The sequence below is a fragment of the Bombina bombina genome, chromosome 7, assembly GCF_027579735.1.
Source record: "Bombina bombina isolate aBomBom1 chromosome 7, aBomBom1.pri, whole genome shotgun sequence".
NCBI classification, from domain to species: domain Eukaryota; kingdom Metazoa; phylum Chordata; class Amphibia; order Anura; family Bombinatoridae; genus Bombina; species Bombina bombina.
This window is the reverse complement of record NC_069505.1, coordinates 573,839,920-573,867,893: the sequence shown is the minus strand read 5'-3', so window position 1 is coordinate 573,867,893 and position 27,974 is coordinate 573,839,920. Positions and strand designations below refer to the sequence as shown.

The 27,974-nt window shown below is 36.2% G+C and overlaps 1 protein-coding gene across 5 annotated transcripts in view; it reads left to right on the top strand.

Moving 5' to 3' along the window:
- The window catches only part of LOC128667087 (complement factor B), a 139,548-nt gene that overhangs the window by 48,719 nt on the left and 62,855 nt on the right, over positions 1–27,974 (top strand). For 2 of the 5 annotated variants that reach the window (XM_053721976.1, XM_053721975.1), the window contains exons 2-8: positions 7,569–7,676; positions 8,917–9,156; positions 13,200–13,385; positions 14,818–14,991; positions 18,808–18,906; positions 19,512–19,645; positions 27,317–27,455. In XM_053721976.1, coding sequence (XP_053577951.1) covers positions 7,646–7,676; positions 8,917–9,156; positions 13,200–13,385; positions 14,818–14,991; positions 18,808–18,906; positions 19,512–19,645; positions 27,317–27,455 — 1,003 coding nt within the window. In that variant the 5' untranslated portion in view covers positions 7,569–7,645. Of the gene's footprint in view, positions 1–7,297; positions 7,677–8,916; positions 9,157–13,199; positions 13,386–14,817; positions 14,992–18,807; positions 18,907–19,511; positions 19,646–27,316; positions 27,456–27,974 lie in introns of those variants that run through there. The other 3 variants (XR_008403291.1, XR_008403292.1, XM_053721977.1) reach the window with 2 other exon arrangements.

Genomic DNA, 27,974 nt, shown 5'->3' with positions numbered 1-27,974 from the left:
TTCAAGTACATGACTGTATCTAAATTTGTTGGTATAACATCCCAAGCTACATTCCAAGTGGTTTTAAATGTATATTCTAAATGTATATTGAATTACATTATAACCTATTTCATCATCTTTCATCTGATATATGTAGCTGGGTTGATCAGTATAATAATGTATTTATTTTTCATAATCCTTGTTCAATATATTCCTTTTTTCCTGTAAAGTGTTTCACCAGTGTTTAGCAGATAATTCTGCTCTTTAGGTTTATATATGTATATTTAATCTATACCAAAAGTGGGTACATTATTTTTGTTTTTAAAACATCTTTCTGCTTGAGATGTACAAATAGAGTAGCCTGCACTTTAAGGGGTTAACAAATAATCAGCTGTATCTTATTAACTTAGAACACAGGTAACAGCGAATCAAATACAAGGTTCCCCTTTAAAGGCAGACTGCTCTAAATCTCAAACATGTCTATGAATAAGCGTCCTAAAGGGACGTGAAACTAGTCAGACAGCTTGTTGTGTCTCTCACACTCCTGCCATTGTCTTTTTTCAGCGTGTGATACAGCGTTTGTTGCTGTTTTTTGTTTTAACCTATTTCAATAAAGGATTTTCTACTTTTATGGATCCCTCGTTGCAGTGCCTGCTGTTTGTTTTATCCTTGGGTTAATTGTGTAATGTAGGTGTCAGCGAGGGCGGCAGATTAGGGGTTAATAAGTGTAAGGTTAGGGGTGTTTAGACTCGGGGTGTTAGGTGCAGACTTAGAAAGTGTTTCCCCATAGGAAACAATGGGGCTGCGTTAGGAGCTGAACGCTGCTTTTTTGCAGGTGTTAGGTTTTTTTTCAGGCCAAACTGCCCCATTGTTTCCTATGGGGGAATCGTGCACAAGCACGTTTTTCCAGCTAGCCGCTACCGTAAGCAACGCTGGTATTGAGGGTTGAAGTGGCGGTAAATTCGGCTCAACGCTCCCTTTTTGGAGCCTAACGCAGCCCTTCAGAGAACTCTCAATACCAGCGTTGTTTAGAAGCAGCGCTAGAAAAAAAGACGCGTAGCTAACGCACCCCTTCGGCCGCAAAACTCTAAATCTAGGTGTATGTGTTTTACTTTAGGTCTACACACATTGATATCATTTCCTTGATCAGAGAACTAAATCGATTAATTATTACCATTATTATCACATCAGAATTTTTATTTAGTTTTCAGCTCACTAGTGTAACTGATCATTTAACTATAAGGTGTGACACTCAATATTGTTACTTTGAGAGCAACTTTATGATCATTATCATCTAGATCACACTAATTGAGAATCTATATAGGCCGAATTAACCTATTCTGTGATCTCTATAATCGATTACACTGATTAATGGTACCGGTGTGTATTTTAATGTGTATGTTATTTAACCAAATAATTTTGTTTTTTTATGCTTCATTATTAATAAAGGTTATATTTTATCAATCCTGTTTGGAAACTCCTGTTCTATAGTCAGGGCCTAGAGTGCTATTTATGCATACTTTTGGAGTATGGTTATTCTCTTATACCAATTCTCCTATGTGTTTGTATTACGAATTTGTGCATGAGCACCATTTCCTTCCGACATTGGGATAATTAATATGGATTTAATCTCTTATCAGTAATTTATTTGATAAGGAAAAGCCAGAGTAGTGCAATTGTTCACTTGGTGCAGTATGTTACACTGTGTATCTATGCATTAATGTTACAGTGTATATCAGCATGTTACACTGTGTATCTATGTATTAGTGTTACAGTGTATATCAGTGTGTTACACTATGTATCTCTATGTATTAGTGTTACAGTGTATATCAGTGTGTTACACTGTGTATCTCTATGTATCAGTGTTACAGTGTATATCAGCATGTTACACTATGTATCTCTATGTATTAGTGTTACAGTGTATATCAGTGTGTTACACTGTGTATCTCTATGTATTAGTGTTACAGTGTATATCAGTGTGTTACACTGTGTATCTCTATGTATTAGTGTTACAGTGTATATCAGTGTGTTACATTATGTATCTCTATGTATCAGTGTTAGTGTATATCAGCATGTTACACTGTGTATCTATGCATTAATGTTACAGTGTATTTCAGCATGTTACACTGTGTATCTATGCATTAATGTTACAGTGTATTTCAGCATGTTACACTGTGTATCTATGTATTAGTGTTACAGTGTATATCAGTGTGTTACACTGTGTATCTCTATGTATTAGTGTTACAGTGTATATCAGTGTGTTACACTGTGTATCTCTATGTATTAGTGTTACAGTGTATATCAGTGTGTTACATTATGTATCTCTATGTATCAGTGTTAGTGTATATCAGCATGTTACACTGTGTATCTATGCATTAATGTTACAGTGTATTTCAGCATGTTACACTGTGTATCTATGTATTAGTGTTACAGTGTATATAAGTGCGTTACACTGTGTATCTCTGTATGTTACTGTTACAATGTATATCAGTGTGTTACACTGTGTATCTATGCATTAATGTTACAGTGTATTTCAGCATGTTACACTGTGTATCTATGTATTAGTGTTACAGTGTATATCAGTGTGTTACACTGTGTATCTATGTATTAGTGTTACAGTGTATATCAGTGTGTTACACTGTGTATCTCTATGTATCAGTGTTACAGTGTATATCAGTGTGTTATACTATGTATTTCTATGTATTAGTGTTACAGTGTATATCAGTGTGTTACACTGTGTATCTATGTATTAGTGTTACAGTGTATATCAGTGCGTTACACTGTGTATCTCTATGTATCAGTGTTACAGTGTATATCAGCATGTTACACTATGTATCTCTATGTATTAGTGTTACAGTGTATATCAGTGTGTTACACTGTGTATCTATGTATTAGTGTTACAGTGTATATCAGCATGTTACACTGTGTATCTATATATTAGTGTTCTAGTGTATATTAGTGTGTTACACTGTGTATCTCTATGTATTAGTGTTACAGTGTATATCAGTGTGTTACACTATGTATCTCTATGTATCAGTGTTACAGTGTATATCAGCGTGTTACACTGTGTATCTCTATGTATTAGTGTTACAGTGCATATCAGCATGTTACACTGTGTATCTATGCATTAATGTTACAGTGTATATCAGCATCTTACACTGTGTATCTATGTATTAGTGTTACAGTGTATATCAGCATCTTACACTGTGTATCTATGTATTAGTGTTACAGTGTATATCAGCGTGTTACACTGTGTATCTCTATGTATTAGTGTTACAGTGTATATCAGTGTGTTATACTATGTATTTCTATGTATTAGTGTTACAGTGTATATCAGTGTGTTACACTGTGTATCTATGTATTAGTGTTACAGTGTATATCAGTGCGTTACACTGTGTATCTCTATGTATCAGTGTTACAGTGTATATCAGTGTGTTACACTGTGTATCTCTATGTATCAGTGTTACAGTGTATATCAGCATGTTACACTGTTTATCTCTATGTATTAGTGTTACAGTGTATATCAGCATGTTACACTGTGTCTCTCTTTGTATTAGTGTTACAGTGTATATGAGTGTGTTACACTGTGTTTTGCTATGTATTAGTGTTACAGTGTATATCAGCATGTTACACTATGTATCTCTATGTATTAGTGTTACAGTGTATATGAGTGTGTTACACTGTGTATCTCTATGTATCAGTGCTACAGTGTCTATCAGCATGTTACACTGTGTATCTCTATGTATCAGTGTTACAGTGTATAACTGTAACTTTATGTGTCACTGTTCTAGTGTATATCAGCATGTTATACTGTGTATCTCTGTATGTTACTGTTACAATGTATATCAGTATGTTAAACTGTATCTCTGTATGTTACTGTTACAATGTATATCAGTATGCTACACTGTGTATCTCTGTATGTTACTGTTACAATGTATATCAGTATGTTACACTGTGTATCTCTGTATGTTACTGTTACAATGTATATCAGTATGTTACACTGTGCATCTCTGTATGTTACTGTTACAATGTATATCAGTATGTTACACTGTGTATCTCTGTATGTTACTGTTACAATGTATATCAGTATGTTACACTGTGTATCTCTGTATGTTACTGTTACAATGTATATCAGTATGTTACACTGTGTATCTCTGTATGTTACTGTTACAATGTATATCAGTATGTTACACTGTGTATCTCTGTATGTTACTGTTACAATGTATATCAGTATGTTACACTGTGTATCTCTGTATGTTACTGTTACAATGTATATCAGTATGTTACACTGTATCTCTGTATGTTACTGTTACAATGTATATCAGTATGTTACACTGTATCTCTGTATGTTACTGTTACAATGTATATCAGTATGTTACACTGTATCTCTGTATGTTACTGTTACAATGTATATCAGTATGTTACACTGTATCTCTGTATGTTACTGTTACAATGTATATCTGTATGTTACACTGTATCTCTGTATGTTACTGTTACAATGTATATCAGTATGTTACACTGTATCTCTGTATGTTACTGTTACAATGTATATCAGTATGTTACACTGTGTATCTCTGTATGTTACTGTTACAATGTATATCAGTATGTTACACTGTATCTCTGTATGTTACTGTTACAATGTATATCAGTATGTTACACTGTGTATCTCTGTATGTTACTGTTACAATGTATATCAGTATGTTACACTGTATCTCTGTATGTTACTGTTACAATGTATCTCTGTATGTTACTGTTACAATGTATATCAGTATGTTACACTGTATCTCTGTATGTTACTGTTACAATGTATATCAGTATGTTACACTGTATCTCTGTATGTTACTGTTACAATGTATATCAGTATGTTACACTGTATCTCTGTATGTTACTGTTACAATGTATATCAGTATGTTACACTGTATCTCTGTATGTTACTGTTACAATGTATATCAGTATGTTACACTGTATCTCTGTATGTTACTGTTACAATGTATATCAGTATGTTACACTGTATCTCTGTATGTTACTGTTACAATGTATCTCTGTATGTTACTGTTACAATGTATATCAGTATGTTACACTGTATCTCTGTATGTTACTGTTACAATGTATATCAGTATGTTACACTGTGTATCTCTGTATGTTACTGTTACAATGTATATCCGTATGTTACACTGTGTATCTCTGTATGTTACACTGTATCTCTGTATGTTACTGTTACAATGTATATCAGTATATTAACTGTGTATCTCTGTATGTTACTGTTACAATGTATATCAGTATGTTACACTGTGCATCTCTGTATGTTACTGTTACAATGTATATCAGTATGTTACACTGTGTATCTCTGTATGTTACTGTTACAATGTATATCAGTATGTTACACTGTGTATCTCTGTATGTTACTGTTACAATGTATATCAGTATGTTACACTGTATCTCTGTATGTTACTGTTACAATGTATATCAGTATGTTACACTGTGTATCTCTGTATGTTACTGTTACAATGTATATCAGTATGTTACACTGTATCTCTGTATGTTACTGTTACAATGTATATCAGTATGTTACACTGTATCTCTGTATGTTACTGTTACAATGTATATCAGTATGTTACACTGTATCTCTGTATGTTACTGTTACAATGTATATCAGTATGTTACACTGTATCTCTGTATGTTACTGTTACAATGTATATCAGTATGTTACACTGTGTATCTCTGTATGTTACTGTTACAATGTATATCAGTATGTTACACTGTATCTCTGTATGTTACTGTTACAATGTATATCAGTATGTTACACTGTGTATCTCTGTATGTTACTGTTAGAATGTATATCAGTATGTTACACTGTATCTCTGTATGTTACACTGTATCTCTGTATGTTACACTGTATCTCTGTATGTTACTGTTACAATGTATATCAGTATGTTACACTGTGTATCTCTGTATGTTACTGTTACAATGTATATCAGTATGTTACACTGTATCTCTGTATGTTACTGTTACAATGTATATCAGTATGTTACACTGTATCTCTGTATGTTACTGTTACAATGTATATCAGTATGTTACACTGTGTATCTCTGTATGTTACTGTTACAATGTATATCAGTATGTTACACTGTATCTCTGTATGTTACTGTTACAATGTATATCAGTATGTTACACTGTGTATCTCTGTATGTTACTGTTAGAATGTATATCAGTATGTTACACTGTATCTCTGTATGTTACTGTTACAATGTATATCAGTATGTTACACTGTGTATCTCTGTATGTTACTGTTACAATGTATATCAGTATGTTACACTGTATCTCTGTATGTTACTGTTACAATGTATATCAGTATGTTACACTGTGTATCTCTGTATGTTACTGTTACAATGTATATCAGTATGTTACACTGTATCTCTGTATGTTACTGTTACAATGTATATCAGTATGTTACACTGTATCTCTGTATGTTACTGTTACAATGTATATCAGTATGTTACACTGTATCTCTGTATGTTACTGTTACAATGTATATCAGTATGTTACACTGTGTATCTGTATGTTACTGTTACAATGTATATCAGTATGTTACACTGTGTATCTCTGTATGTTACTGTTACAATGTATATCAGTATGTTACACTGTATCTCTGTATGTTACTGTTACAATGTATATCAGTATGTTACACTGTGTATCTCTGTATGTTACTGTTAGAATGTATATCAGTATGTTACACTGTATCTCTGTATGTTACACTGTATCTCTGTATGTTACACTGTATCTCTGTATGTTACTGTTACAATGTATATCAGTATGTTACACTGTGTATCTCTGTATGTTACTGTTACAATGTATATCAGTATGTTACACTGTATCTCTGTATGTTACTGTTACAATGTATATCAGTATGTTACACTGTATCTCTGTATGTTACTGTTACAATGTATATCAGTATGTTACACTGTGTATCTCTGTATGTTACTGTTACAATGTATATCAGTATGTTACACTGTATCTCTGTATGTTACTGTTACAATGTATATCAGTATGTTACACTGTGTATCTCTGTATGTTACTGTTAGAATGTATATCAGTATGTTACACTGTATCTCTGTATGTTACTGTTACAATGTATATCAGTATGTTACACTGTATCTCTGTATGTTACTGTTACAATGTATATCAGTATGTTACACTGTGTATCTGTATGTTACTGTTACAATGTATATCAGTATGTTACACTGTGCATCTCTGTATGTTACTGTTACAATGTATATCAGTATGTTACACTGTATCTCTGTATGTTACTGTTACAATATAGTAACAGTATAGATAGATATAGTGTGTTATTGCAGACAGTGCATTGTAATGTTCTATACAGTGTTCCTGAACTACTGAGTATAACAATGTGCTGCAATAACTGTCCCCTTCATCCCCCTCTTTAATAAGATTACAGGAATTCCCCAGGTCCTGCTGTGTATTTCTTTGCTATTGTGTAACCTTCCCTCCCCTACAAACACCTGTTGTGAAATAGCAGTTATTTACTTTTAGACTTAACGGGAATTCTCTTCTCCCTTCCTCCTCTCTAGTTAACACATTGCACCATTCTCCTCCTAACCAGTCACAAGAAAAAGAGACCGTCTAGGAGAGGACACAGATCTGCAGAATGTGGTCTTTACTGATCTCACAAATTGCAAGTAAGTAATAACTTCAATGAATCAATACAATTATAATTATTTTGCTATATCAGATCAAATTTCAGGGTGGACAGGATATGAATAAAATCTAATTTAATCACAATTTAAATAACTGGTCAGTAAGACTCAATTTAAATCATAGTTTTTTTAACATAGAGGTTTTATCTTTGAATGATAATATTTTCAGATTCTTTTTCTAGTTATATCAGAAAATGATCAGTTTATGTCACTAGAAATAAATAGATAATTATGAAATTATTGTAACTATATTCAGTTTAATAGGTTAATTATTCATAATTGATCAACTTTTCAGCTGTACTTTATTGGAAGGAGAATAACAATCATTACCTCAGTAATTATTTTAATATTTTTATTAAACTATAAAAAAATAATCATTTGTTTAATAACAAATTAAATAGTTTTATTTAACTAACACAATAATATTCTAGGTTTCACTTTCATTTTTACTGCTTGCCTCTCCCTCATCTTCTATTTATTCAGCTTCTTGAAACTTAGTAAGGGATTGATTCTGTGTACATAGAATTTCAGGGGAACAATGGTATTAAAGGGGACAGTAAAGTCAAAATTAAACTTTATGATTCAGATAGAGCATGATGTTTTTTTCTTTTATATAATTTGTTTTGTTCTCTTGATATCCTTTGTGTAAAAGCACACCTGGGTAGGCTCAGGGGCAGCAATGCACTACTGAGAGCTAGCTGCTGATTGGTGACTGGACAGATATTCCTCCTGTGGTTGGGTCACTATATCTGCTCAGCTAGCTCAAAGCAGTGCATTGCAGCTCCTCCAACAAAGGATACCAAGATCTGACTCTATCTGAATCCTGTCCATTCAAAGGAACAGAAAAGTCACAATGAGACATTCATGATTTAGACAGAGCATACAATGTTTAACACATTTCCAATTTACTTCTATTATTTAATTTGCTTCCTTCTCTTTTTATCCTTTGCTGAAAGGTTTATCTATCAATTGTTCAAAATTGTATGCTCTGTCAAAATCATAAATGTCTAATTATGACTTTACTGTCCCTTTAATGTTGCGTTAACATGAAGAATTTTCACAACAATATCAAAATATTGCTGACACAATCATTTCTTTGTTGTCTTTTTTCCCCGATCCTTTCGATCTACTTTATTCTTTTTATTTATTTCCTCTTTTCCTTGTAATACGCGTTTCTCTTTCTCCTCATTTAATTAATAATAAACTTTTTCCCCCTCCTCAGTTTTTAGTTCCATCTTTACGTCCGGATCCCTGGCAGCTCCGCCTCCTCCAGTTAATGGACAATGTGATCTCAGCAAAGTGGCAATTATAGGGGGTAACTTCACAGTAAGTGATGAGGGCAACAGGGGCAGTGTAGTCAAATACAGCTGCCCTAAAGGAAAGTACCCTTACCCGGCTTATATTCGTGATTGCCTGTATAACGGCAAATGGACTGATCAGAATAAGAAGGCTATTTGTAAAGGTAATAAACTAAATTGGTGTTTTCATTTGTACTTTAAAGGGGCATAAAACAAGTTGGGATAGAGACAAAATATAATAATATGTACTTTAATTATTTTACCTGCAAATGTATACTGCAGTGCCTCGCCATTAACCCTTTCTTTTAGTTTCTGAATTGTAAAGCTCTAACTCCCCCCACACATTTCCTTCTATGGCTGTAGCTGTAGCTATTGTTGTTTTGGTAGAATGCAGAAGTGAATAGGGATTATCTGCTGGAGCATACCTAGAAGCTGTGAACTCATTTGAAATACAATTCCTGTGTCTAAACACTGATAAGGGGGTTAAAGTTGGCTGCTCCAGGCAGCTTAGCTATGTAATTCATTTGGCTTATTTTTTAAAATGATTTTAAAATACTTGCCAGCAATTTTTTTTTTTTTAATTCAAACTATTTTTAATTAATTAGCCTTTTTAGGATATGCACAGATCTCAACCTGTTTTATGCCCCTTTATGAATAAACAACAACAAATAGTACACTTGTGTGTATTGGTTATTAATATTACCCTGAAAGGGACAGTCTAATCCAGAATTGTTATTGTTTAAAATGATCGATAGTCCCTTTATTACCCATTCCCTAGTTTTGCATAACCAACACTGTTATATTAATATACTTTTTACCACTGTGATTACCTTTTATCTACGCCTCTGCAGACTGCCCCCTAATCTCAGTTCTTTTAAATGACTCATCAATATCTCCACAGGAGTGAGCACAATGTTATCTATATTGCAACCATAAACTAGCACTGTCTAGCTATGAAACACTGTTAAAATGCACTGAGATAAGAGGTGGCCTTTAATGGTCTTAGAAATTACCATATGAGCCTGCCTAGGTTTAGCTTTTAATAGAGGATATCAAGAGAACAAAGCAAATTTGATAATACAAGAAAACGTGCAAGTTGTTTAAAATTGAATGCCCTATCTGAGTCATGAAAGTTTCGTTTTGACTTGACTGTCCCCTGAAATGTGCTCTTGTATAAATAAGTGTTGGCCAGCTCTAACACATAGGGGCGCAGATCAATATTTTAGCTTCAATGGGACATATAACCCAACATTCAGATAGAGCACGCAATTTTAAACAACTTTCTAATTTACTTCTGATTTCAATTTTCTTTGTTCTTTTTGTATCTTTTGTTGAAAAGCAGGGATGTTAGCTCAGGAGTGTGCATGCTTGGGACACTATATGGCAGCAGTTTTTCATATCCTTATAATATAGACTACAGTACAGTAGATTTGCATAATCAACAAATGCATAATAAAAACACAATACAAATTAAATTGAGCAGTAGTCTTTTTTTTCCTGAAAAATGTAAGTTCAATTTTCCTTCCTCCTGTATCATGTGACAGCTGTCAGCCAATCACAAACGCATATGTGTACAGTATATACTGTGAACTCTTGCACGTGCTTAGCAGGAACTGGTGCCTCACAAAGTATGTATATAAAATAATTGAGCTCTTTTTTATAATGGAAGTGGATTAGAAAGGCATGTTCTATTTGAATCATAAAAGTTTAATTTTGACTTTATATGAGTGCCATATATAAATTAATAGCTGTTAAACACAAATATTTAATGTGTCAACTCTACTGTTTTCCCCATCCAGAGGGTTCTTTTGAGATCTGGATACTTTCTTTACCCTCCCACAGAAATTCCAAAGCACACATTCTTAGTTCTTCTCCTCAGGGGCCACAGGAACATTTCTGCCATAATTGATACTCCAATTTATTTTTATCTGAGCCAGCTGCTATCAGTGTATAATTGCTGTGTGACATTCAGTATAAATTAAAACCGCAATTTAATAAATAAAATGAAAATTAAGACATATTTGGAAGCAAAGTATTACTATTGCATATGTATACCCTGTACATTGCGGCCTGTAGGCGCATGGCAAGCCCTTTTCATCATGCAAGGGGGATCACCCTTCAAACACTGTTTTCGGCGATTCCCCACACCACAGATTGTCGGTGATCTAGTGGGTGGCACTCCCAGGCTTCATGGGAATGCTGGTGACATCACAAAGGGGGAGAACGAGCAAGCTTCGGTAACTGCAAGGGAGCTGGATGAGGGAAGGCGCTTCAAACCCCTCAGCTCCATTAGCGGCTTCAAAACTCTCATTTGTAAGAGAATCAACTGCTTTCCCAAATGGTGGTGAACAAAGAAAAGCATAGTGTGCAAAAAGAGACTGCACCCTGAGTGGCACTGGCCTTGTGGACAAGCACAGAAGTTTTTCTAGCTATTGTTCTGTCTCAGTGAGTGCGTCTCTCTATTTTCTTGATCATAGAAAAGTACCACAAAGCAGATATTTAAAAAAAAATAAAGCTAAAACTACACATAGGGATTTTCTTATGGATGTTAGATAATACGCACAATAAAAAAATGATGTTATGTCTAGAGACCCCTAATAAACCTGATTTTAGTCTGTATAGTCAGGTGATCACTGTGGTAACAGTATAGGCAGGTGATCTGTGGTAACAGACTAGGCGCTAGCGACACACTTAGAACATTATCCGAATGGTTCTGCTCCCTGTCCCTCACAGATACACGGACAAATCAGATAATGCAAAAATGGCCGAGGGCAGATATACTCCAGAGCGCTCTGTTCTAATCAGTACCTCGAGCGCCGCACTCGCCTCTGGGAACCTAACCTCCCACCCCCTGACGACGTGCTTTTACCCGCATTCTGTCTGAGAACCTGCAAAAGTGCAATAGTGGGGGATGGGACCCAAGGTTAGGTTTCTAGAGGCAGTTGCGGTGCCCGAGGCTCTGATTAGAACAGAGCGCTCTGGAGCGTATCTGCCCTCGACCATTATTGCATTATCTGATTGGTCTGTGTGTCCGTGAGGGACAGCAAGCAGAACCAATCAGTTAATGTTGCAAGTGTGTTGCTAGCGCCTTGTGGTAACAGTATAGTCAGGTGATTGCTGTGGTAACAGTATAGTCAGGTGATCACTGTGGTAACAGTATAGTCAGGTGATCACTGTGGTAACAGTATAGTCAGGTGATCACTGTGGTAACAGAATAGTCAGGTGATCACTGTAGTAACAGTATAGTCAGGTGATCACTGTAGTAACAGTATAGTCAGGTGATCACTGTGGTGACTGTATAGTCAGGTGATCACTGTGGTGACTGTATAGTCAGGTGATCACTGTGGTGACTGTATAGTCAGGTGATCACTGTGGTAACAGTATAGTCAGGTGATCACTGTGGTAACAGTCAGGTGATCACTGTAGTAACAGTATAGTCAGGTGATCACTGTGGTGACTGTATAGTCAGGTGATCACTGTGGTGACTGTATAGTCAGGTGATCACTGTGGTAACAGTATAGTCAGGTGATCACTGTGGTAACAGTCAGGTGATCACTGTAGTAACAGTATAGTCAGGTGATCACTGTGGTGACTGTATAGTCAGGTGATCACTGTGGTGACTGTATAGTCAGGTGATCACCTTGGTAACTGAACACCTTGCAAGAAAAAAGTGCTTTTATTTCTGTACTGCAGAGTGGGACCTCTCTAATCTATATTATAACCATCAAAAGCCAGTATGGGCCCCTATTTCTCATGTGGCCCCCCTTGATGACAATTTAGTAAGGTGATCACAGTATTATCACAGGATTATCAATATTTACTAAAATATAAGCAAAAATATACATGTTCCAATTTTTGTCACAGCTATCTCACATACCATGAAATAAATAAAATAATGGTATATTCTGAATCTACTGGGCCTGCGGGAAAAAAAAATACTGTGTGTGGTTCACTCACTGAAATTTGACTTACAATAGTGTTTAAATCTAGGTTGTCAAAAAAGCTCAAAATTGTCTCAGCACTGGGGTGTAAAAAGGCCTAGCAGGTTAAATCCTCTGCAAATGGGTTAAACACATAAAATGTGTATATAGGAGCCACAAGTATTGCAGAAAAGGAGATTAAATAATTTACATGTCCTGTCTGAATAATGAAAGTTTAATTTTGACTAGACTGTCCCTTTAATTGTTCTTTCTCTTTTTTACTCTAGATGTTCGCTGCCCCAGACCATTATCATTTGATGGTGGAGATTTCTACCCAAAGCAAAATTTTTACAATGTAGGGGCTGTCCTGAATTTTGAGTGCTATGATGGATTTAGGATCCGTGGATCTGTTAATCGGACGTGCCAAGAGAATGCGAAGTGGAGCGGGAAAACCACTATATGCGATGATTTGTGTGAGTAAAAAAAGAAACAGAAAGAGAGAGACAACGATTAAAGGTTGAAGCACTTGAAAATGATGCAGCAGAGCTGTAAAAGCTGACTAGAAAATATCACCTGAACATCTCATGTGAAAAAGAAAAATATTTTACCTCAAAATTTCCTCAGTAACCACACCCCATTCCAAAAGGACATTAAGCAGCCAATCAGTGTGCTAGTCCTGGGGCTTGCAAGGGATGTGCAGGCATAGTCATGCTTTTTCTCTCCTTAGGAAGTTTACTATAAACACAATTTTTACACAAAGCAAGGTTTCTGGAGCCTCAGAAAGTGTGCATATAAAAGACTGTGCACATTTTGATAATGGAGGTGATCTGCAAAGTTTAAAATTGCTTCTCTGTTTGCATCTTGAAAGTTTAATTTTGAGTTTAATGCTCCTTTAAATAGTTATGGTTCATATTGGGCTAGATTAGAAGTGAAGCCTAATTGATAGTCAGGCACTTAGGCTCTAGGCTCTGCCTATGCTCAGAAGAGACAGGAGGCAACTTAAGTTACCAACATGGTAATAAGGTTATGAATAAAAATCTTCATGTGCTAATATTATCAAAAAAATATTTTAATGTTATAAAATAACATATCCTATTTTATTGCTAGATAATAACTTGAGCGCAAAATATTGCTTATGCGAAATCAATATTTGCAGCAAATATAAATATATATGTATATGAATATATACATATATATGTATGTGTTTATATGTGTATAAGCATATACATATTACTGAGAACACACAGTCCTCATAGACCGCGATGTAAAGGCACCTCACACCCGCTTAATTTAACCCCTAAATCTGCTTCATGCAGTTAAATAAAAATAATAATAAAGATGCTAGTATTTTTTATTTTACAAAATGCACTACACCTTTTAATTTGGGACCAATTGGGGGACAATTATAAAATTAACCAGAGATTTTGTAATTGCTGGTTATTTATCGTGCGCCGGTAAACGGGCGAATTTGACCGTTTACGGCCGTGTGATAAATTAGCGATCCACTTGTAATCTAGGCCTTAATATATCAAATACCTTTGAAATCTCTGTCTAAAAGGATAATCCAGTTACCCCAGTGATGCTTTTTTGTTTCCGTTATGCAGCAATTTAAACAGGAACTTAGTTCAAAGTTAAATTAATATAAAATAAGGTGATTTTGAATAACATTAAAATATTTATTTGATAATACTAGCAAGCAGTTATTTTATTTAAAACCTTGACTGTCGCTTTAAGAATAATTTAGCATTTTTTTATATAGGATTTGAACTGATAGTTATGGTTCTTATTAGTAATCAGCATCTGTAATTGGTCCAAAGGATATTTTATGTAGATTTATCCCAAAATGAATAACATTATAGATTATAAATGATATCTTTATGTCTTCTTTTTCCACATTCTACACAGCTGGGGACTGCCCTGATCCAGGAATTCCAATAGGTACCACTAAAGCAGGAAATTCATACAAAGTAGAAAACAAGGTCTACTATGAATGTCAAGGGGGACTGGAAATGTTTGGATCAAAAATGAGACAATGCCAAGAGAATCACCATTGGAGTGGAACCGAACCTTCTTGCAGAGGTATGAACAAATTAACAAGGCTCCTTGTTGTACAGCATTTTGATGGGGGGGGGGGGGGGTTTAGTTTGGCGGCCCTGTCCTACTGTATCTCCCGTACTGTTCCTTTACCTTTATATTATTTTAACAAAGTGAAACTGCGGACGACCTATACCAGTGATGGGTAAACTTGGCACTCCTGATGTTTCGGAACTACATTTCCCATGATGCTCGACTAGACTGCAGAGTGCCTAAGCATCATGAGAAATGTAGTTCTGAAACTTCAGGAGTGCCAGAATCCAATCCTCGGTCAGAAATTGTACAACAAGCAGTATGCCAAACAGTGCACAAACCTCGTGAATGACACCTAAGGCCACTTTTGGACCTTGTAACCTTAGAGCAGCTTTACAGGGGGTTATCTTGATCAAAAGAGACCACTCTTGGGTCTTATATGTCTAGCCTAATTTTCTATTTTAACATCTATTATCACAAAACCATAAGAACAAAGTAAATAATTTTGAGTAGTATTGGAGACTTGAGTTCAGATGCTGTAGGAATTAGAGAAAAAGGCTTACAGATAAATGCTAAACCTGATTCCATGTCATACCAGGGAAGGGTCTATTACTAGCACAGGGGTATTTTGTTTATAGTTACAATATTCATAACAAACCCATATATTTGCTACTGTAAGGGAGTATACTTAAGTGTAAAAATATGCTGGATATTGCTTCACAGTATACAGGTCACAACCAGTTTCTATTATGGGGATATAACCATAGAATAGAGGTATCATTAAAGGAAAGGAAAGTCCAACTTTGGACTATGGCATTAACAATACCTTCTATTTGCAAGAAGCAGAGTTATAATAATCTAAGGTAAACTTAGGAGACACCCCTTTTATAGTTCCTTTGGGGGGAGTGGAGACCTGAATATACCACCCCGGCCGCAGGTGGTACTACATAATCTGCATGTCAAATGCATACTACCCCGGAATGAAAAAATCAAGGAAAGGGGTTAAATGACAGACCTAGCGCTGCCAGGTAATTGTAATTAGACTCTGTGAAAGTAATAAGTTCCTCATAGGGACATATATTACTATCGCCAATAGTACCCTCCATACTTATACAGATAAGCAGTGATGGTATTTGTAAGGCCCCTAGCAGGGAATAAATATATGTTAAAGGGCCATAATACCCAAATGTTTAAACACTTGAAAGTGATGCAGCATAGCTGTAAAAAGCTGACTAGAAAATATCTCCTGAACATCTCTATGTAAAAAAGAAAGATATTTTACCTCAAAAGATCCTCAGTAGCCACCTCCCATTGTAAAGGATTTCTAAGCAGCATATTAGTATGTCTGTCCTAGGACAGCTTAGGGGATGAGCCTCGTGAACTCTCATATTATTTCACCAATCAGGTAAAGGAAGCTTACTATGAAATCTCATGAGAGTTAAGTCAAATCTCATGAGATCACAGTAAGAGTTCATGACCTCAGCACTGCTGATGCTGATTGGCTGCTGTTCATTTCTTCATTTTTTTTTTTTTTTTTTACCTGCAGCTGGGAGCAGCTGAGTATAACTTTTTACACAGAACTTACTCTGCTAAGCTGAGGAGATTGTGAGGTAAAATATCTTACTTTTTTACATAGAGATGCTCAGGTGATATTTTCCTGTCAGCTTTTTACAGTTATGCTGCATCAGTTTCAAGTGATTTAGCATATGAGTATTATGTCCCTTTAAGTAAGTGAGTCTGGACCCAAGTGTATCTGAGATGTAGTAATTTTTACCGATGCCTTTGAAGTTGTAGTACTCAAAATTTACCTGAGGGGGAGCATCTTAAATAGTTGTTGAAATATAAACTGATTAAACATACTAGAACGGTTAACTATATGCACGGACTGGAAACCTAGGCAGCTAGACATCAGAAGAAGTTATACTATTCCCTAGACATCAGAAGAAGTTATACTAGACATCAGAAGAAGTTATACTATTCCCTAAATCATAAATCAAAACAGGATTTCTTATTGTTTGGACTTTTCTAGACATCAGAAGAAGTTATACTATTCCCTAGACATCAGAAGAAGTTATACTAGACATCAGAAGAAGTTATACTATTCCCTAAATCATAAATCAAAACAGGATTTCTTATTGTTTGGACTTTTCTAGACATCAGAAGAAGTTATACTATTCCCTAGACATCAGAAGAAGTTATACTAGACATCAGAAGAAGTTATACTATTCCCTAAATCATAAATCAAAACAGGATTTCTTATTGTTTGGACTTTTCTAGACTGTAAGATGAAATTTTAGCACAAAATGATACATGCATATTAAATATAAAAAAATGGGTTTAACCACCAGAGAGAGAATGACTACCTAACTGTAAACATTTTGTGCATAAAAACAGAATATTGACACAAACATATAAATAAAGTCCTCCCAGCCTCAAGCATAGTTGCATATGGGTTTGTTTAATCTAAAATGAAGAAGATTCATAAGTGGTAATATTGCCATTAAGTATAAAAGGGAAAGTCTCACAAGCAGCAGTACATAAATAACAGATCAGGTATCAGTTCCATTACTAAACCAAGCACGGCTCACTGATTAATAAAGATGTAATTGAAGACAGGAATACCTTGAAGTACCATATTTCAGCATAGAACTGTGGCGCTCTTACTGCTGTCTTCTAAGTGCTATAGAGGACTCATCCTATCCCAGATTTCCAGCACCTCAAGTTGCTGAAGATTGGGATCAAACAACTAAGAGCCAAGCTTGAAGTGTGTATGTATGAGTGTCTCTCAGTGCCCTGTAGCGCCAGGCTGCTGGAGGTCTGTGCTCAAATTGCTAGGTGTATGTTCAAGTGGAGTCCAATTCCTTGTCTTGATATTTTCTATACCACATCCTGTAGCAGCAATAAACCGCAAAGTCTCAGTGAGATCATTGCCCTTGTAACTTCCAGCGGTTGCCAATTCGCATTCTGTACTTAATTCAGCGGTCAACAACGCGATCTCCTTAGCTTTCTCCCCAGATTGTATAGATGATCTATCTTGTTTGTTCAGCAGTGTGTTAGGGATATCACCCTGCTCCCCTGGCATATTGCAAGATAGGTCCTCAGACTCGTCTCCGTAGGACCAGGGGGCTCAGCGCTTTCTTCCCTGTGCATACCTGGCACTTTGTGAAAAAACATCAATTTACCAACTTATGTAGATTCTGAAAATGTTCTTCTAACAGTGTTAGCAATTCTCTTTCTGGTTTCTGCATCTCCATAGATCCATAGATTGTGAACCACAACTAAAAGTCCAAAGTCCTGTAGATTTTGTAGTCTGCAGGGATGGATCTTATCTCTGAATGGCGGCTCTTACCACGCCGAGTTATATTAGCGCCTTGTGGCTATTCACCATGTTGCTGTGCCTAAGAACATAGGCTAGATGTGTCACCCCGAAGCAAGTATCTGGACTCCAGAAATGTTCAGTAATGTTTTCCCGAATGTAGGTCCCGTATAGAGCATGTATTTGATATTTACATCTTTCTATTTAGTATTAGAGCCAGGAGCTCAGAGAAAACACGTCCAGCCGCTTTGGCTATCGGCTCCGCCCCCAAGCTCCTTTAATTTTAATAGGAGACATCTCGTCACTCGCAGGGACTGCCCCTTTTTAAAGATAATCCCACCAGGACAGTCCCTGCGAGGGTCGGAGAGAAAACCCCCATCTGATCTGGCAAGGTTTAGATAATTAACACCATAGTTATCTTTCACTGTTAGAGGGGTTATATTTTACAATTATATGAGAGTACATGCATTTACTTCACCATCACAGGACTGATTGAGTTATTTCTCCTGCAGCATGGTACGCATATGACACCCCTGAGGAAGTTGCAGAAAGTTTCTTTTCCACCCTTTCTGCAAACTTTAATGAAGTTGACCCTGATAAAGTAGATATAGGTAAGTAATATTTTTTTATTTTATTTTTTGGAGGGGGGGGGGGTCAAACATTTACATGATTAAAAAACATTTAAGGGAAATTTGTTCCCAATTATCCATTTTACCTGCTGGAGTGTATTAAATAGTCTACAAATAGCTCCTTAGCCTTTATATTGGCATTTGAAATAGCTGATTTAGCCTGTAGTATCCCTACCTATACTGAACATTTCTATACCTAGGTATAGGCTATTGACAAACTATGTAAATACCGCCAGCAGAAGAAATTACACTCACAGTGGGAGGTGGAATAGATAAAGCTCTAAAATGTTAATTTTCCATTTTTCTTTCTAAGTATTGTACAGAGACAGAGATAAGAAAGGGAAGCATTTGAGTGAAAAGATAAAGAGATCTGATCTGTCAGCAAGCCAAGCCTATTTTGATGGGCTGTGGTTTCAAAGAGCAAATCCAGCTATTTATTTTGCAAAACATTCAGGGGAAAAACAATTTTTACTGTGAACTGTCCCTTTAAATACAGTAATGCATAATCAAAAATGAATATAAAAAACTCAAAACAATGCAATAGCAATACATTCTTTTAACGTCTTAAATTCCATTTCTCCAAACAGACTTTAGTGAAAGGAAAATCAATATTGTGCAAGGAGGTTTTTTGAACATTTTCATTGTCTTGGACTCTTCAAAAAGTGTTATTAAAGAACACTTTGAAACTGCAAAGGGGAGCTGCGAAGTCCTAATAGAAAAGGTAAAGTCAACATTTGTATTTATATATCTGCTTAGATAGACTCACTGCACAGATAAGTGTCACAACTAACTAATCGCTCACATGGGCTCTCTCAGAGACTCATTGTATAGTGCACACAAAGGACCTGATTACGTGTGGAGCGCAAATTAACGCTCTCACATGAGCGTTAATTGGGCTAGCAGTAAAAATGTTACACTCGTCAGGTTGCGCTCATATTACGAGTTGAAAGCAAACTGTCTTCGCTCTCACGGTAACCCGACTAATGCAAAAATCCAAAGTCAGAATATTGCGAGCGTGTTGACGTATTCCCCCCCATAGAAGTCAATGGAGAAAAAAAGTGGAAAAAACAAGCAAAATCCCACTCTCGCACAAACATGATCGCATATTCTTATATGCACTAATGCAACATGAAAATATGAATATTTGATAATCCAATGTTCTGCACATAACAGAATATTTTCTATTTATTCATAAATAAATATTTCTACATATATATGATGTTTTTTGGTACAATATATATATATATACCTATATATATGTATATATGTGTGTATATATATATATATATATATATATATATATATATATATACGGGTATATGGGTATAGATATAGGTATATATATATATATATACCTATAGGAATATCTATTTACAAATACATAGAACATATTCCCCTATGTTCAGAAGATTGGAATGGGAAATATTTACAGTAAATACATAGTTAAAACCTTTATTAAATATGAATATTTCATAAATATGCTTTTACATGTTTTCATCTACTTAATGGCAAAGGGTTTCAATGCACGTATATATAAATGTCTATATACTAATATGTGTATATATGTATTTATGTATCAATTCTTATACCATCAATGACTTTTACACCTTAGGGCTAAATAACAAATGGAGTGCTAAATTATTGCGCACCCGCAAATGGGCAAATTTTCCTGTTTGAGCGTGCTCCTGTTTGAGCGTGCACGATAAATAACCAACCAGCCATTACATTACATTAGTGCTTAAATTAACCAGAGATCAGATTTCTGGTTAATTTTATAGAGTGCAATTTATTTTATTAAAAAATAGACAGCAGCATCTTTATTTTTTAATAAAATAACTTCACTAGGCAGTATTTTGGGGGTAAAGTTGGTGGGTGTGGGGTGTTTGAAAAAAACGGCACTGAAAAGTGCCTTTACATTGCCGTCTATGGCAACTGTGTGTCCCCAGTAAATATATGTATATGCTTATATATATATATATCTGTTAATATGTGTATATCTATACTATAATCGCATTTGTAATGCGTCCAGCAGTTTCACCAGTTGCGCATGCATCCTCAAAGGAATGTTGGCTGCACGAGGCAGCCAAAAGAATGTTGGCTGTGCACACAGCCAAAAGAATCCACCTGGATGCAGTGAAGGCAAACCCGCCCATTTTCGGAATCCACTGGGTAGCAGCGTAGGCAAACCTGAAGCCTTAAAAAAAACAAAAACACAACCGCCCGCAATAAATAAATAAAAACACGTAACCGCCCGCACAAAGTATAACAGAAAAAACTAACCTTCCGCACGAAGTATTAACAAACACTGAAACCGCCAACCCCCACATCGCAAAATAATAAAGTAATTAACCCCTAATCCGCAAATAACATAATTAAAATATTAACCCCTTAACCGCCAACCCCTCACATTGCAATAAACCTAATTAACCTATTAACCCCTAAACCGACAACCCCCCACATCGCAATAAACCTAATTAACCAATTAACCCCTAAACCGCCAACCCCCAACATCACAATAAACCTAATTAACCTATTAACCCCTAAACCGCCAACCCCCCACATCACAATTAACCTAATTAACCTATTAACTCCTAAACTACCAACCCCCCACAACGCAAATAACTAATTTAATTACTAAGCCCCCTAACCTAACACCCCCTAAAAATTACTAAATCCCCCCTTACAGTAAAACCCCCCACCCACCAAACCCCCAAAATAAAAAAAATAACATTAAAAAAACTAAAGTACACATTGACCCTAAAGGGGCATTTGTATGGGCATTGCCCTTTAAAAGGGCATTCAGCTCTTTTACTTCCCTTAAAAGGGCAATCAACTCTTTTCCAGCCCATTAAAATCCCTAATCTTAAAAATAAAAAAAATGAAAAAAAATCCTAACACTAAGCCCCAAATAGGTACTCATTGTTTCTGAAGTCCGGCGGAGAAGGTCTTCTTCCAGGTGGCTCCATCATCTTCTGTCTTCATCCGGAGCGAAGGCGGCACGGAGCAGAGGTGCGGAGCTGGCTTTCCTGATGCATGGATCCTCAGCGGCGGTCCTCAATGGCGGCGGTCCTCAGCGGCGTGGAGACTCCTCTTCATGCAATCATCCGTCGCACACTGAAGATTTATTGGGGTACCTTTCATTCCTATTGGCTGAAATTTTGAAATCAGACAATAGGATGAGAGCTACTGAAATCTTATTGGATGATTTGAACAGTCAATAGGATTTCAGTAGCTCTAATCCTATTGGCCGATTTCAAAATTTCAGCCAATAGGAATGCAAGGTACCCTAAATTGATTGCGGTACCTTGCATTCAATCTTTAGTGTACGACGGATATCGGATGAAGAGGAGCCTCCATGCCTCCTAAGACTGCCACCGCCGCCGAGGACCGCTACTGTTGAGGACCGCCGCTGAGGATCCACGCGTCGGGGAAGACAGCTCCGCGGCGTCGGTGAAGACCGCTGCTGAGGATCCACAGCTCCGCACCTCCGCTCTGCTCCGTGCTGCCTTCTCTCTGGATGAAGATAGAAGATGATGGAGCCACCTGGAAAAAGACCTTCTCTGCCGGACTTCAGTAACGGTGAGTACCTATTTGAGGCTTAGTGTTAGGATTTTTTTAATTTTTTTTTTAATATTAGGGATTTAATGGGCTGGAAAATAAATAATTGCCCTTTTAAAGGCAGTAAAAGAGCTGAATGCCCTTTAAAGGGCAATGCCCATACAAATGCCTCTTATGGGGCAATGAGTAGTTTAGTTTTTTTTAGTGTTAGTTTTTTTTATTTTGGGGGGTTTGGTGGGTGGTTTTTTTTTACTGTTAGGGGGTAATTGGTAATTTGTTTAGGTAAAAGAGCTGTTTAACTTAGGGCAATACCCTACAAAAGCCCTTTTAAGGGCTATTGGTAGTTTAGTTTTAGATTAGGGTTTTTTTTATTTTAGGGGGATTTTTTATATTTATAGGGGTATTAGTTTAGGTTTAATTTTTTTATTTTGGATAGCTTTGTTTATTTTTTGTAACTTTAGCTTTGGGGGTTGTAGATTTTTTGTTTTAAATAGACTGCCCTCTGGGCAGACTTATCGCCTAGTACACATATAAACACATAAATATATATGTATATAATCATATACATATATATTTGCTGCCATCACTGCGCTACTTACCACCATCACTGCGCTTAGCATGTGCTGGTATTACTGGTGGAGCGCAAATATTGCTTTCACTAAAGTGATATTTAGCGCTCCACTTGTAATTTGGCCCTCAATTGGGATATATTATGGTCAGCCTCTAAAAAGCGACTAGACACAGGTGCCTTTTTCCCCCCACACCTTATGCTTGACCTATGCTGACTCATCCCATCTCTCACTTTTTTATAGTTTCACCTATATAAATCCGAGAACACAAATATTTTATAAGATGTATCACATAGTAGGACTCTCCCTATACGTGGGCTCTAATCTTAAACTTCCGTCCTGTCTGAGGATGTAGGAACTAAGTCTCTCTAATTATTGCACTACAACACAGACATGGGGAATTACCCACGTTCTTAACTGTAATATAGCCTTGTTGATTTATTTTAAGTACCAATATCATTTTTTACTACCAAATCTCTCAGATTGGGGACTCATCTATAAGCTATCATGGGGGACTCTGAAAAGGTTCAATGCCTGTGTTACAATTCTTCAATTACAAAATACGTCCAGTCCGGCTCATATCCATAAAACATCCAACTTTATTGATGCATTTAAAAAAGTTCCAAGCAACATAAAACCAAACTTACTATGATATTCACATGTTCAGGGAATCATTACCCCCTTGCATTTCCCTGACGCGTTTCGACTGTCAGCCGCAAACATAGATAAAATGCCGGATGAAGAGCGATTTATTTAAACTCATAAGGTTAATTTCATTAGTCACTTAACTTCCAATAGAATTGATGTTACATAGCGCTACTATGTTTCTAGATCAGGTTCCCACTTTAATATTTGAACTTAATGCTTATTCTGTTTTGTATATTATTTCCATTCTATTTGTAATTTTGGCTACATCTAAATCTATTCCATACATGTTCACTATGAAACATTTTTGCTATACTAATTTGAAGAAAGGATGTCTGAGTCCTCAATAGCCAGTAGCTAGTATAGTCAAAGAGTTTATTAGGTAAGAGACATACAAAAGAAAATTACGCTCCCTAGGGTACTGACGCGTTTCATCAAAGATCTGATTTTTGCTATACATATTTGCATGGATTACAATTTAAATGCTGTTTCTTTTTACTCAGACATGGTCTATATCATGTTGCTAAATAGGGATATATTTATCAAGTAGCAGACCCTTCCAGCTCGCCGGAAACATAAGTTAAGAAGCAGCGGTCATAAGACCGCTGCTCCTTAACTCGTCCGCCACCTCTGAGGTGGCCGACTGCAATCATCCCGATCCCATCTGGATGATTGACACCACCTGCTAGCGGCCGATTGGCCATGTATGTGCAGGAGGCGGCTTTGCACAAGCATTTTTTGTGAAATGCTTGTGCAATGTTAAATGCCGACAGTGTATGCTGCGATGTCGGGAACTCGACATTTGATAAATCAGCCCAGTAGATACAAAATCAATCATTATTACATTTATTACAACTTATACTTTTTATTCCCAATCATTAACTATGTCATATTTCGAGTTGAATCCAGATGGTATTCTTGTTTTTAAATTGTAAATCCAAAATATTTCTCTTGTACATAGTAACTTGTACCTATCTCCTCCTCTCCTTGTGGTGTTCACTAACTCTATAGCTTGCCATCTAAAAGATTCTGTATTTTGTTTATGCACTTCAATAAAATGTTCCGCTAGTGCCGAGCATGGGGGGCACAGCACATATGGGCCCTGCTTTATGGATTCATTCATCCACTGCAACTGCAAACACTATAAAATGAAACCGCTTTGTTCTTCACTCAGTCATATCACTATAAAACACTTTTTAAACCTTTATTTCAATAATTAACATACATATTACTTTAAATATATATATATGTGTGTTTGTGTGTGTAATACTTTATTTCAATATGTTTTTCATGTGTCTTTAATGTACTTTTATTTTAGCCCCAACATTTTATTTCAGATCTCTAACTTTTTAAGCTCTTTTAAGTGTTCAACTGCAACACGTAACTTCCTACTTGTAATTTGAGTTACGTTTAGCTTGTGCGCATCCATTTAAAGTATAGGGAGCACTAAAGAGACGATGGCCGTGCTAAAAAATCTCTGGTAATCAGTGCCGGCTCACAATATTGTGCTGCTTGGATCCGAGAATGCAATGAAGCCCTCCCCCCAGTAGTAACATTACTGATTAGCAAATCAACCCAATAGCCTGTGCATTGAACTTACTAAGCCTGCCTACCTGCATGCAACCAATGCTTATGCACAATTGCACAATAAGTGGGAAGGAAGTTTGGGAAGAGATACACTTGAATATTACCCCTGTGACTTCCCCCCGTGGAGACAGTAGTAGCCTGGGTCTGACAGTGACTGAAGCAGTCACTGAAGTGCTGCCCCTTATCATGTGCTGCCTTGGTCCTTTGGACCCATTTGGTCCTAATTGTTGAGCCGGCCCTGCTGGTAATTTTTTTTTTTACCATTCACTTATAAAACTTGATTACTGTCTTTTCATAACACACCTTGCAGCAGCGGTCATCAACCTTTTCCCATGATGCTTGGACAGTTTAAGCTGGCTGAGTATCATGGGAAATGTAGTTTCAAAACATCTGGAGAGTCAAGGTTGATGACCCCTGCCTTGCACTCTACTTGAAACTTGGACCTGTGTTTAAATTTTGAAGAAATAAGAGAGTTTTCATTTCCCACAAATTACTTTAGTTGCTATAAAATAACGGCTGCCACCATGTTAAAAACTAGGTTTCCATTATCAAATTAGGGATAAAGAGTGAAAACAGTAGTTGAGTGTTGAATACTGCTATGTTAAAGGGACAGCATACTCTTTGAAACTAACTAAATTAAAATGTGTTGTGCTTGCAGAGAAATCAGTTCTCTTATTGTATCACTTTCTGTACACACACATGCTTCTTTACATTATCTCTGTCTGTAAACCAAAGCCCAACACTTAGAGAGAACCATTGAAAATTAACATTTTATTTATAATATCTCCTAACCCCTGCTGGGAGTGTATTTGTTTCTGATGGCTATGTTTACACAGCCTATTTTATAGCCAATATTTAAGTATAGAAATTTTCAGTACAGGTAGGGATACCACAGGCAAAACAAGCTATTTCAAATACCAAAATAAAACGATCTATGTGTAACCAATAGAATACACTCCAGCAGGTAAAATATATAATTGAGAACAAGTTAAAAGGGAGAAAAAAATAAGGTACACTTTCCTTTTAAAGTAACTAATAACGTCCCTTTAACATTTCCAGTTCCAGAGATGTAAATCCCAAGCCTACCTAGGTATGTTGTTCAACAAAAACAAAAAAGAAGGGGGCGCACAGAGTATGATAACTAAGGGTAATAAGACTATGTATGGCAAAGGTACTCTAAGGGGACGATTTATCAAGCTCCGTATGGAGCTTAATGCCCCTGTTTCCGCATGAGCCTTCAGGTTTGTCGGAAACAGAAGTTATGAAGCAGTGATCTAAAGACCGCTACTCCATAACTGGTCCGTCTGCTCTGAGGCCGCGGACAGAAATCATCCCGATCGAATACGATCGGGTGGATTAACACCCCCTGATAACGGCTGATTGGCCGCGAATTGCACCAGCCGTTCACAAGAACTGCGGTTGCGATGATAAATGCCGACAGCGTATGTCCGATGTGCAGCGGACATGATACTCTACATCGTATCATGTCCGCTCGCACTATGTTAAATATACCCCTAAGTGTGAAGTAAAAACAATCTATCAGTTGCCACATTTACAGTGGCAAACAATCTGTTTGTTGGCGAATATACAATTACCAAATATATATAATGCTAATAGTCCCAAAAAAATGGAATCAGTGCCCAGCACTGTATACAGAATGTAATGGCCTCAGTAGGCCTCAGGTATAAAAGGCGGCTGCTCTCCTCTTCACAGAGGAATCGGATAACACTATGAAGTAGAAAACACAAAACAGAGGGGCGTCTCATGTGTAGAATCTGAAGTAATAGCCAAAGTCAAAAGGACACAAAGCGAACAAGACAAAATTGACAGACGTAAATTGGAAAGTTGTTTAACATTGCATGCTGAACCATGAAAGATTAATTTTGACTAGACTGTCCCTTTTATAGATTTTCTGTTATTTAAATAATAATTGTTTTAAAATTTGAAAATGAAGTTTTGATAACTTCATAGTTACAAAGGTTAAACTGTGTACTCGCTTTATAAAATAATTTTTTTACATTTCATTTTTGCAGATATCCAGTTTCGATATAGAGCCAAGGTACTCTCTGATCTCATACACTTCAAAGCCAATAGAAATCGTGGCTCTGAGAGATGACGAGAGTTTGCAAGCAGATGAAGTAATAAAGAGACTGAAAGAGTTTAATCGTGAAAGTAAGGCCTGTCTACTTTGAGCATCAAGAAAAGGATAACGTTTTTTTTTTACTGCCTTTATAGGAACTTGAAGAACTTGAAAATGATGCAGCAAATCTGACTAGAAAATATCACCTTAATATTTCCATGCAAAAAAGAAAGATATTTTACCTCAAAATTTTCTCAGTAGCCACATTCCATTGTAAAGTGACTTTATGCAGCCAATCAGGATGCTAGTCCCAGGACTTGCAAGCAAGTGTGCATCTAGCATGTGCAGCACAGTTACTTTATTTTTCTCCCCAGTTTACGGAAGCTTGCTATTAAATCTTGTGAGATTTCAATGAAATCAGCTCTCATGAAACTGATTGGCTTTTTTTTTTTAACATGCAGCTATGAATAGACGAATGTTTGTCAGAATCGAATTTCGAATGTTTATATAACGTTCTATTTTGCAATTTTTGTTTTCAAATTTTTTAATTACATTTGAAAATATTTGTTCGAATAATAGAATGTTTAGCTCATGTCGCATTCGAATTCGAA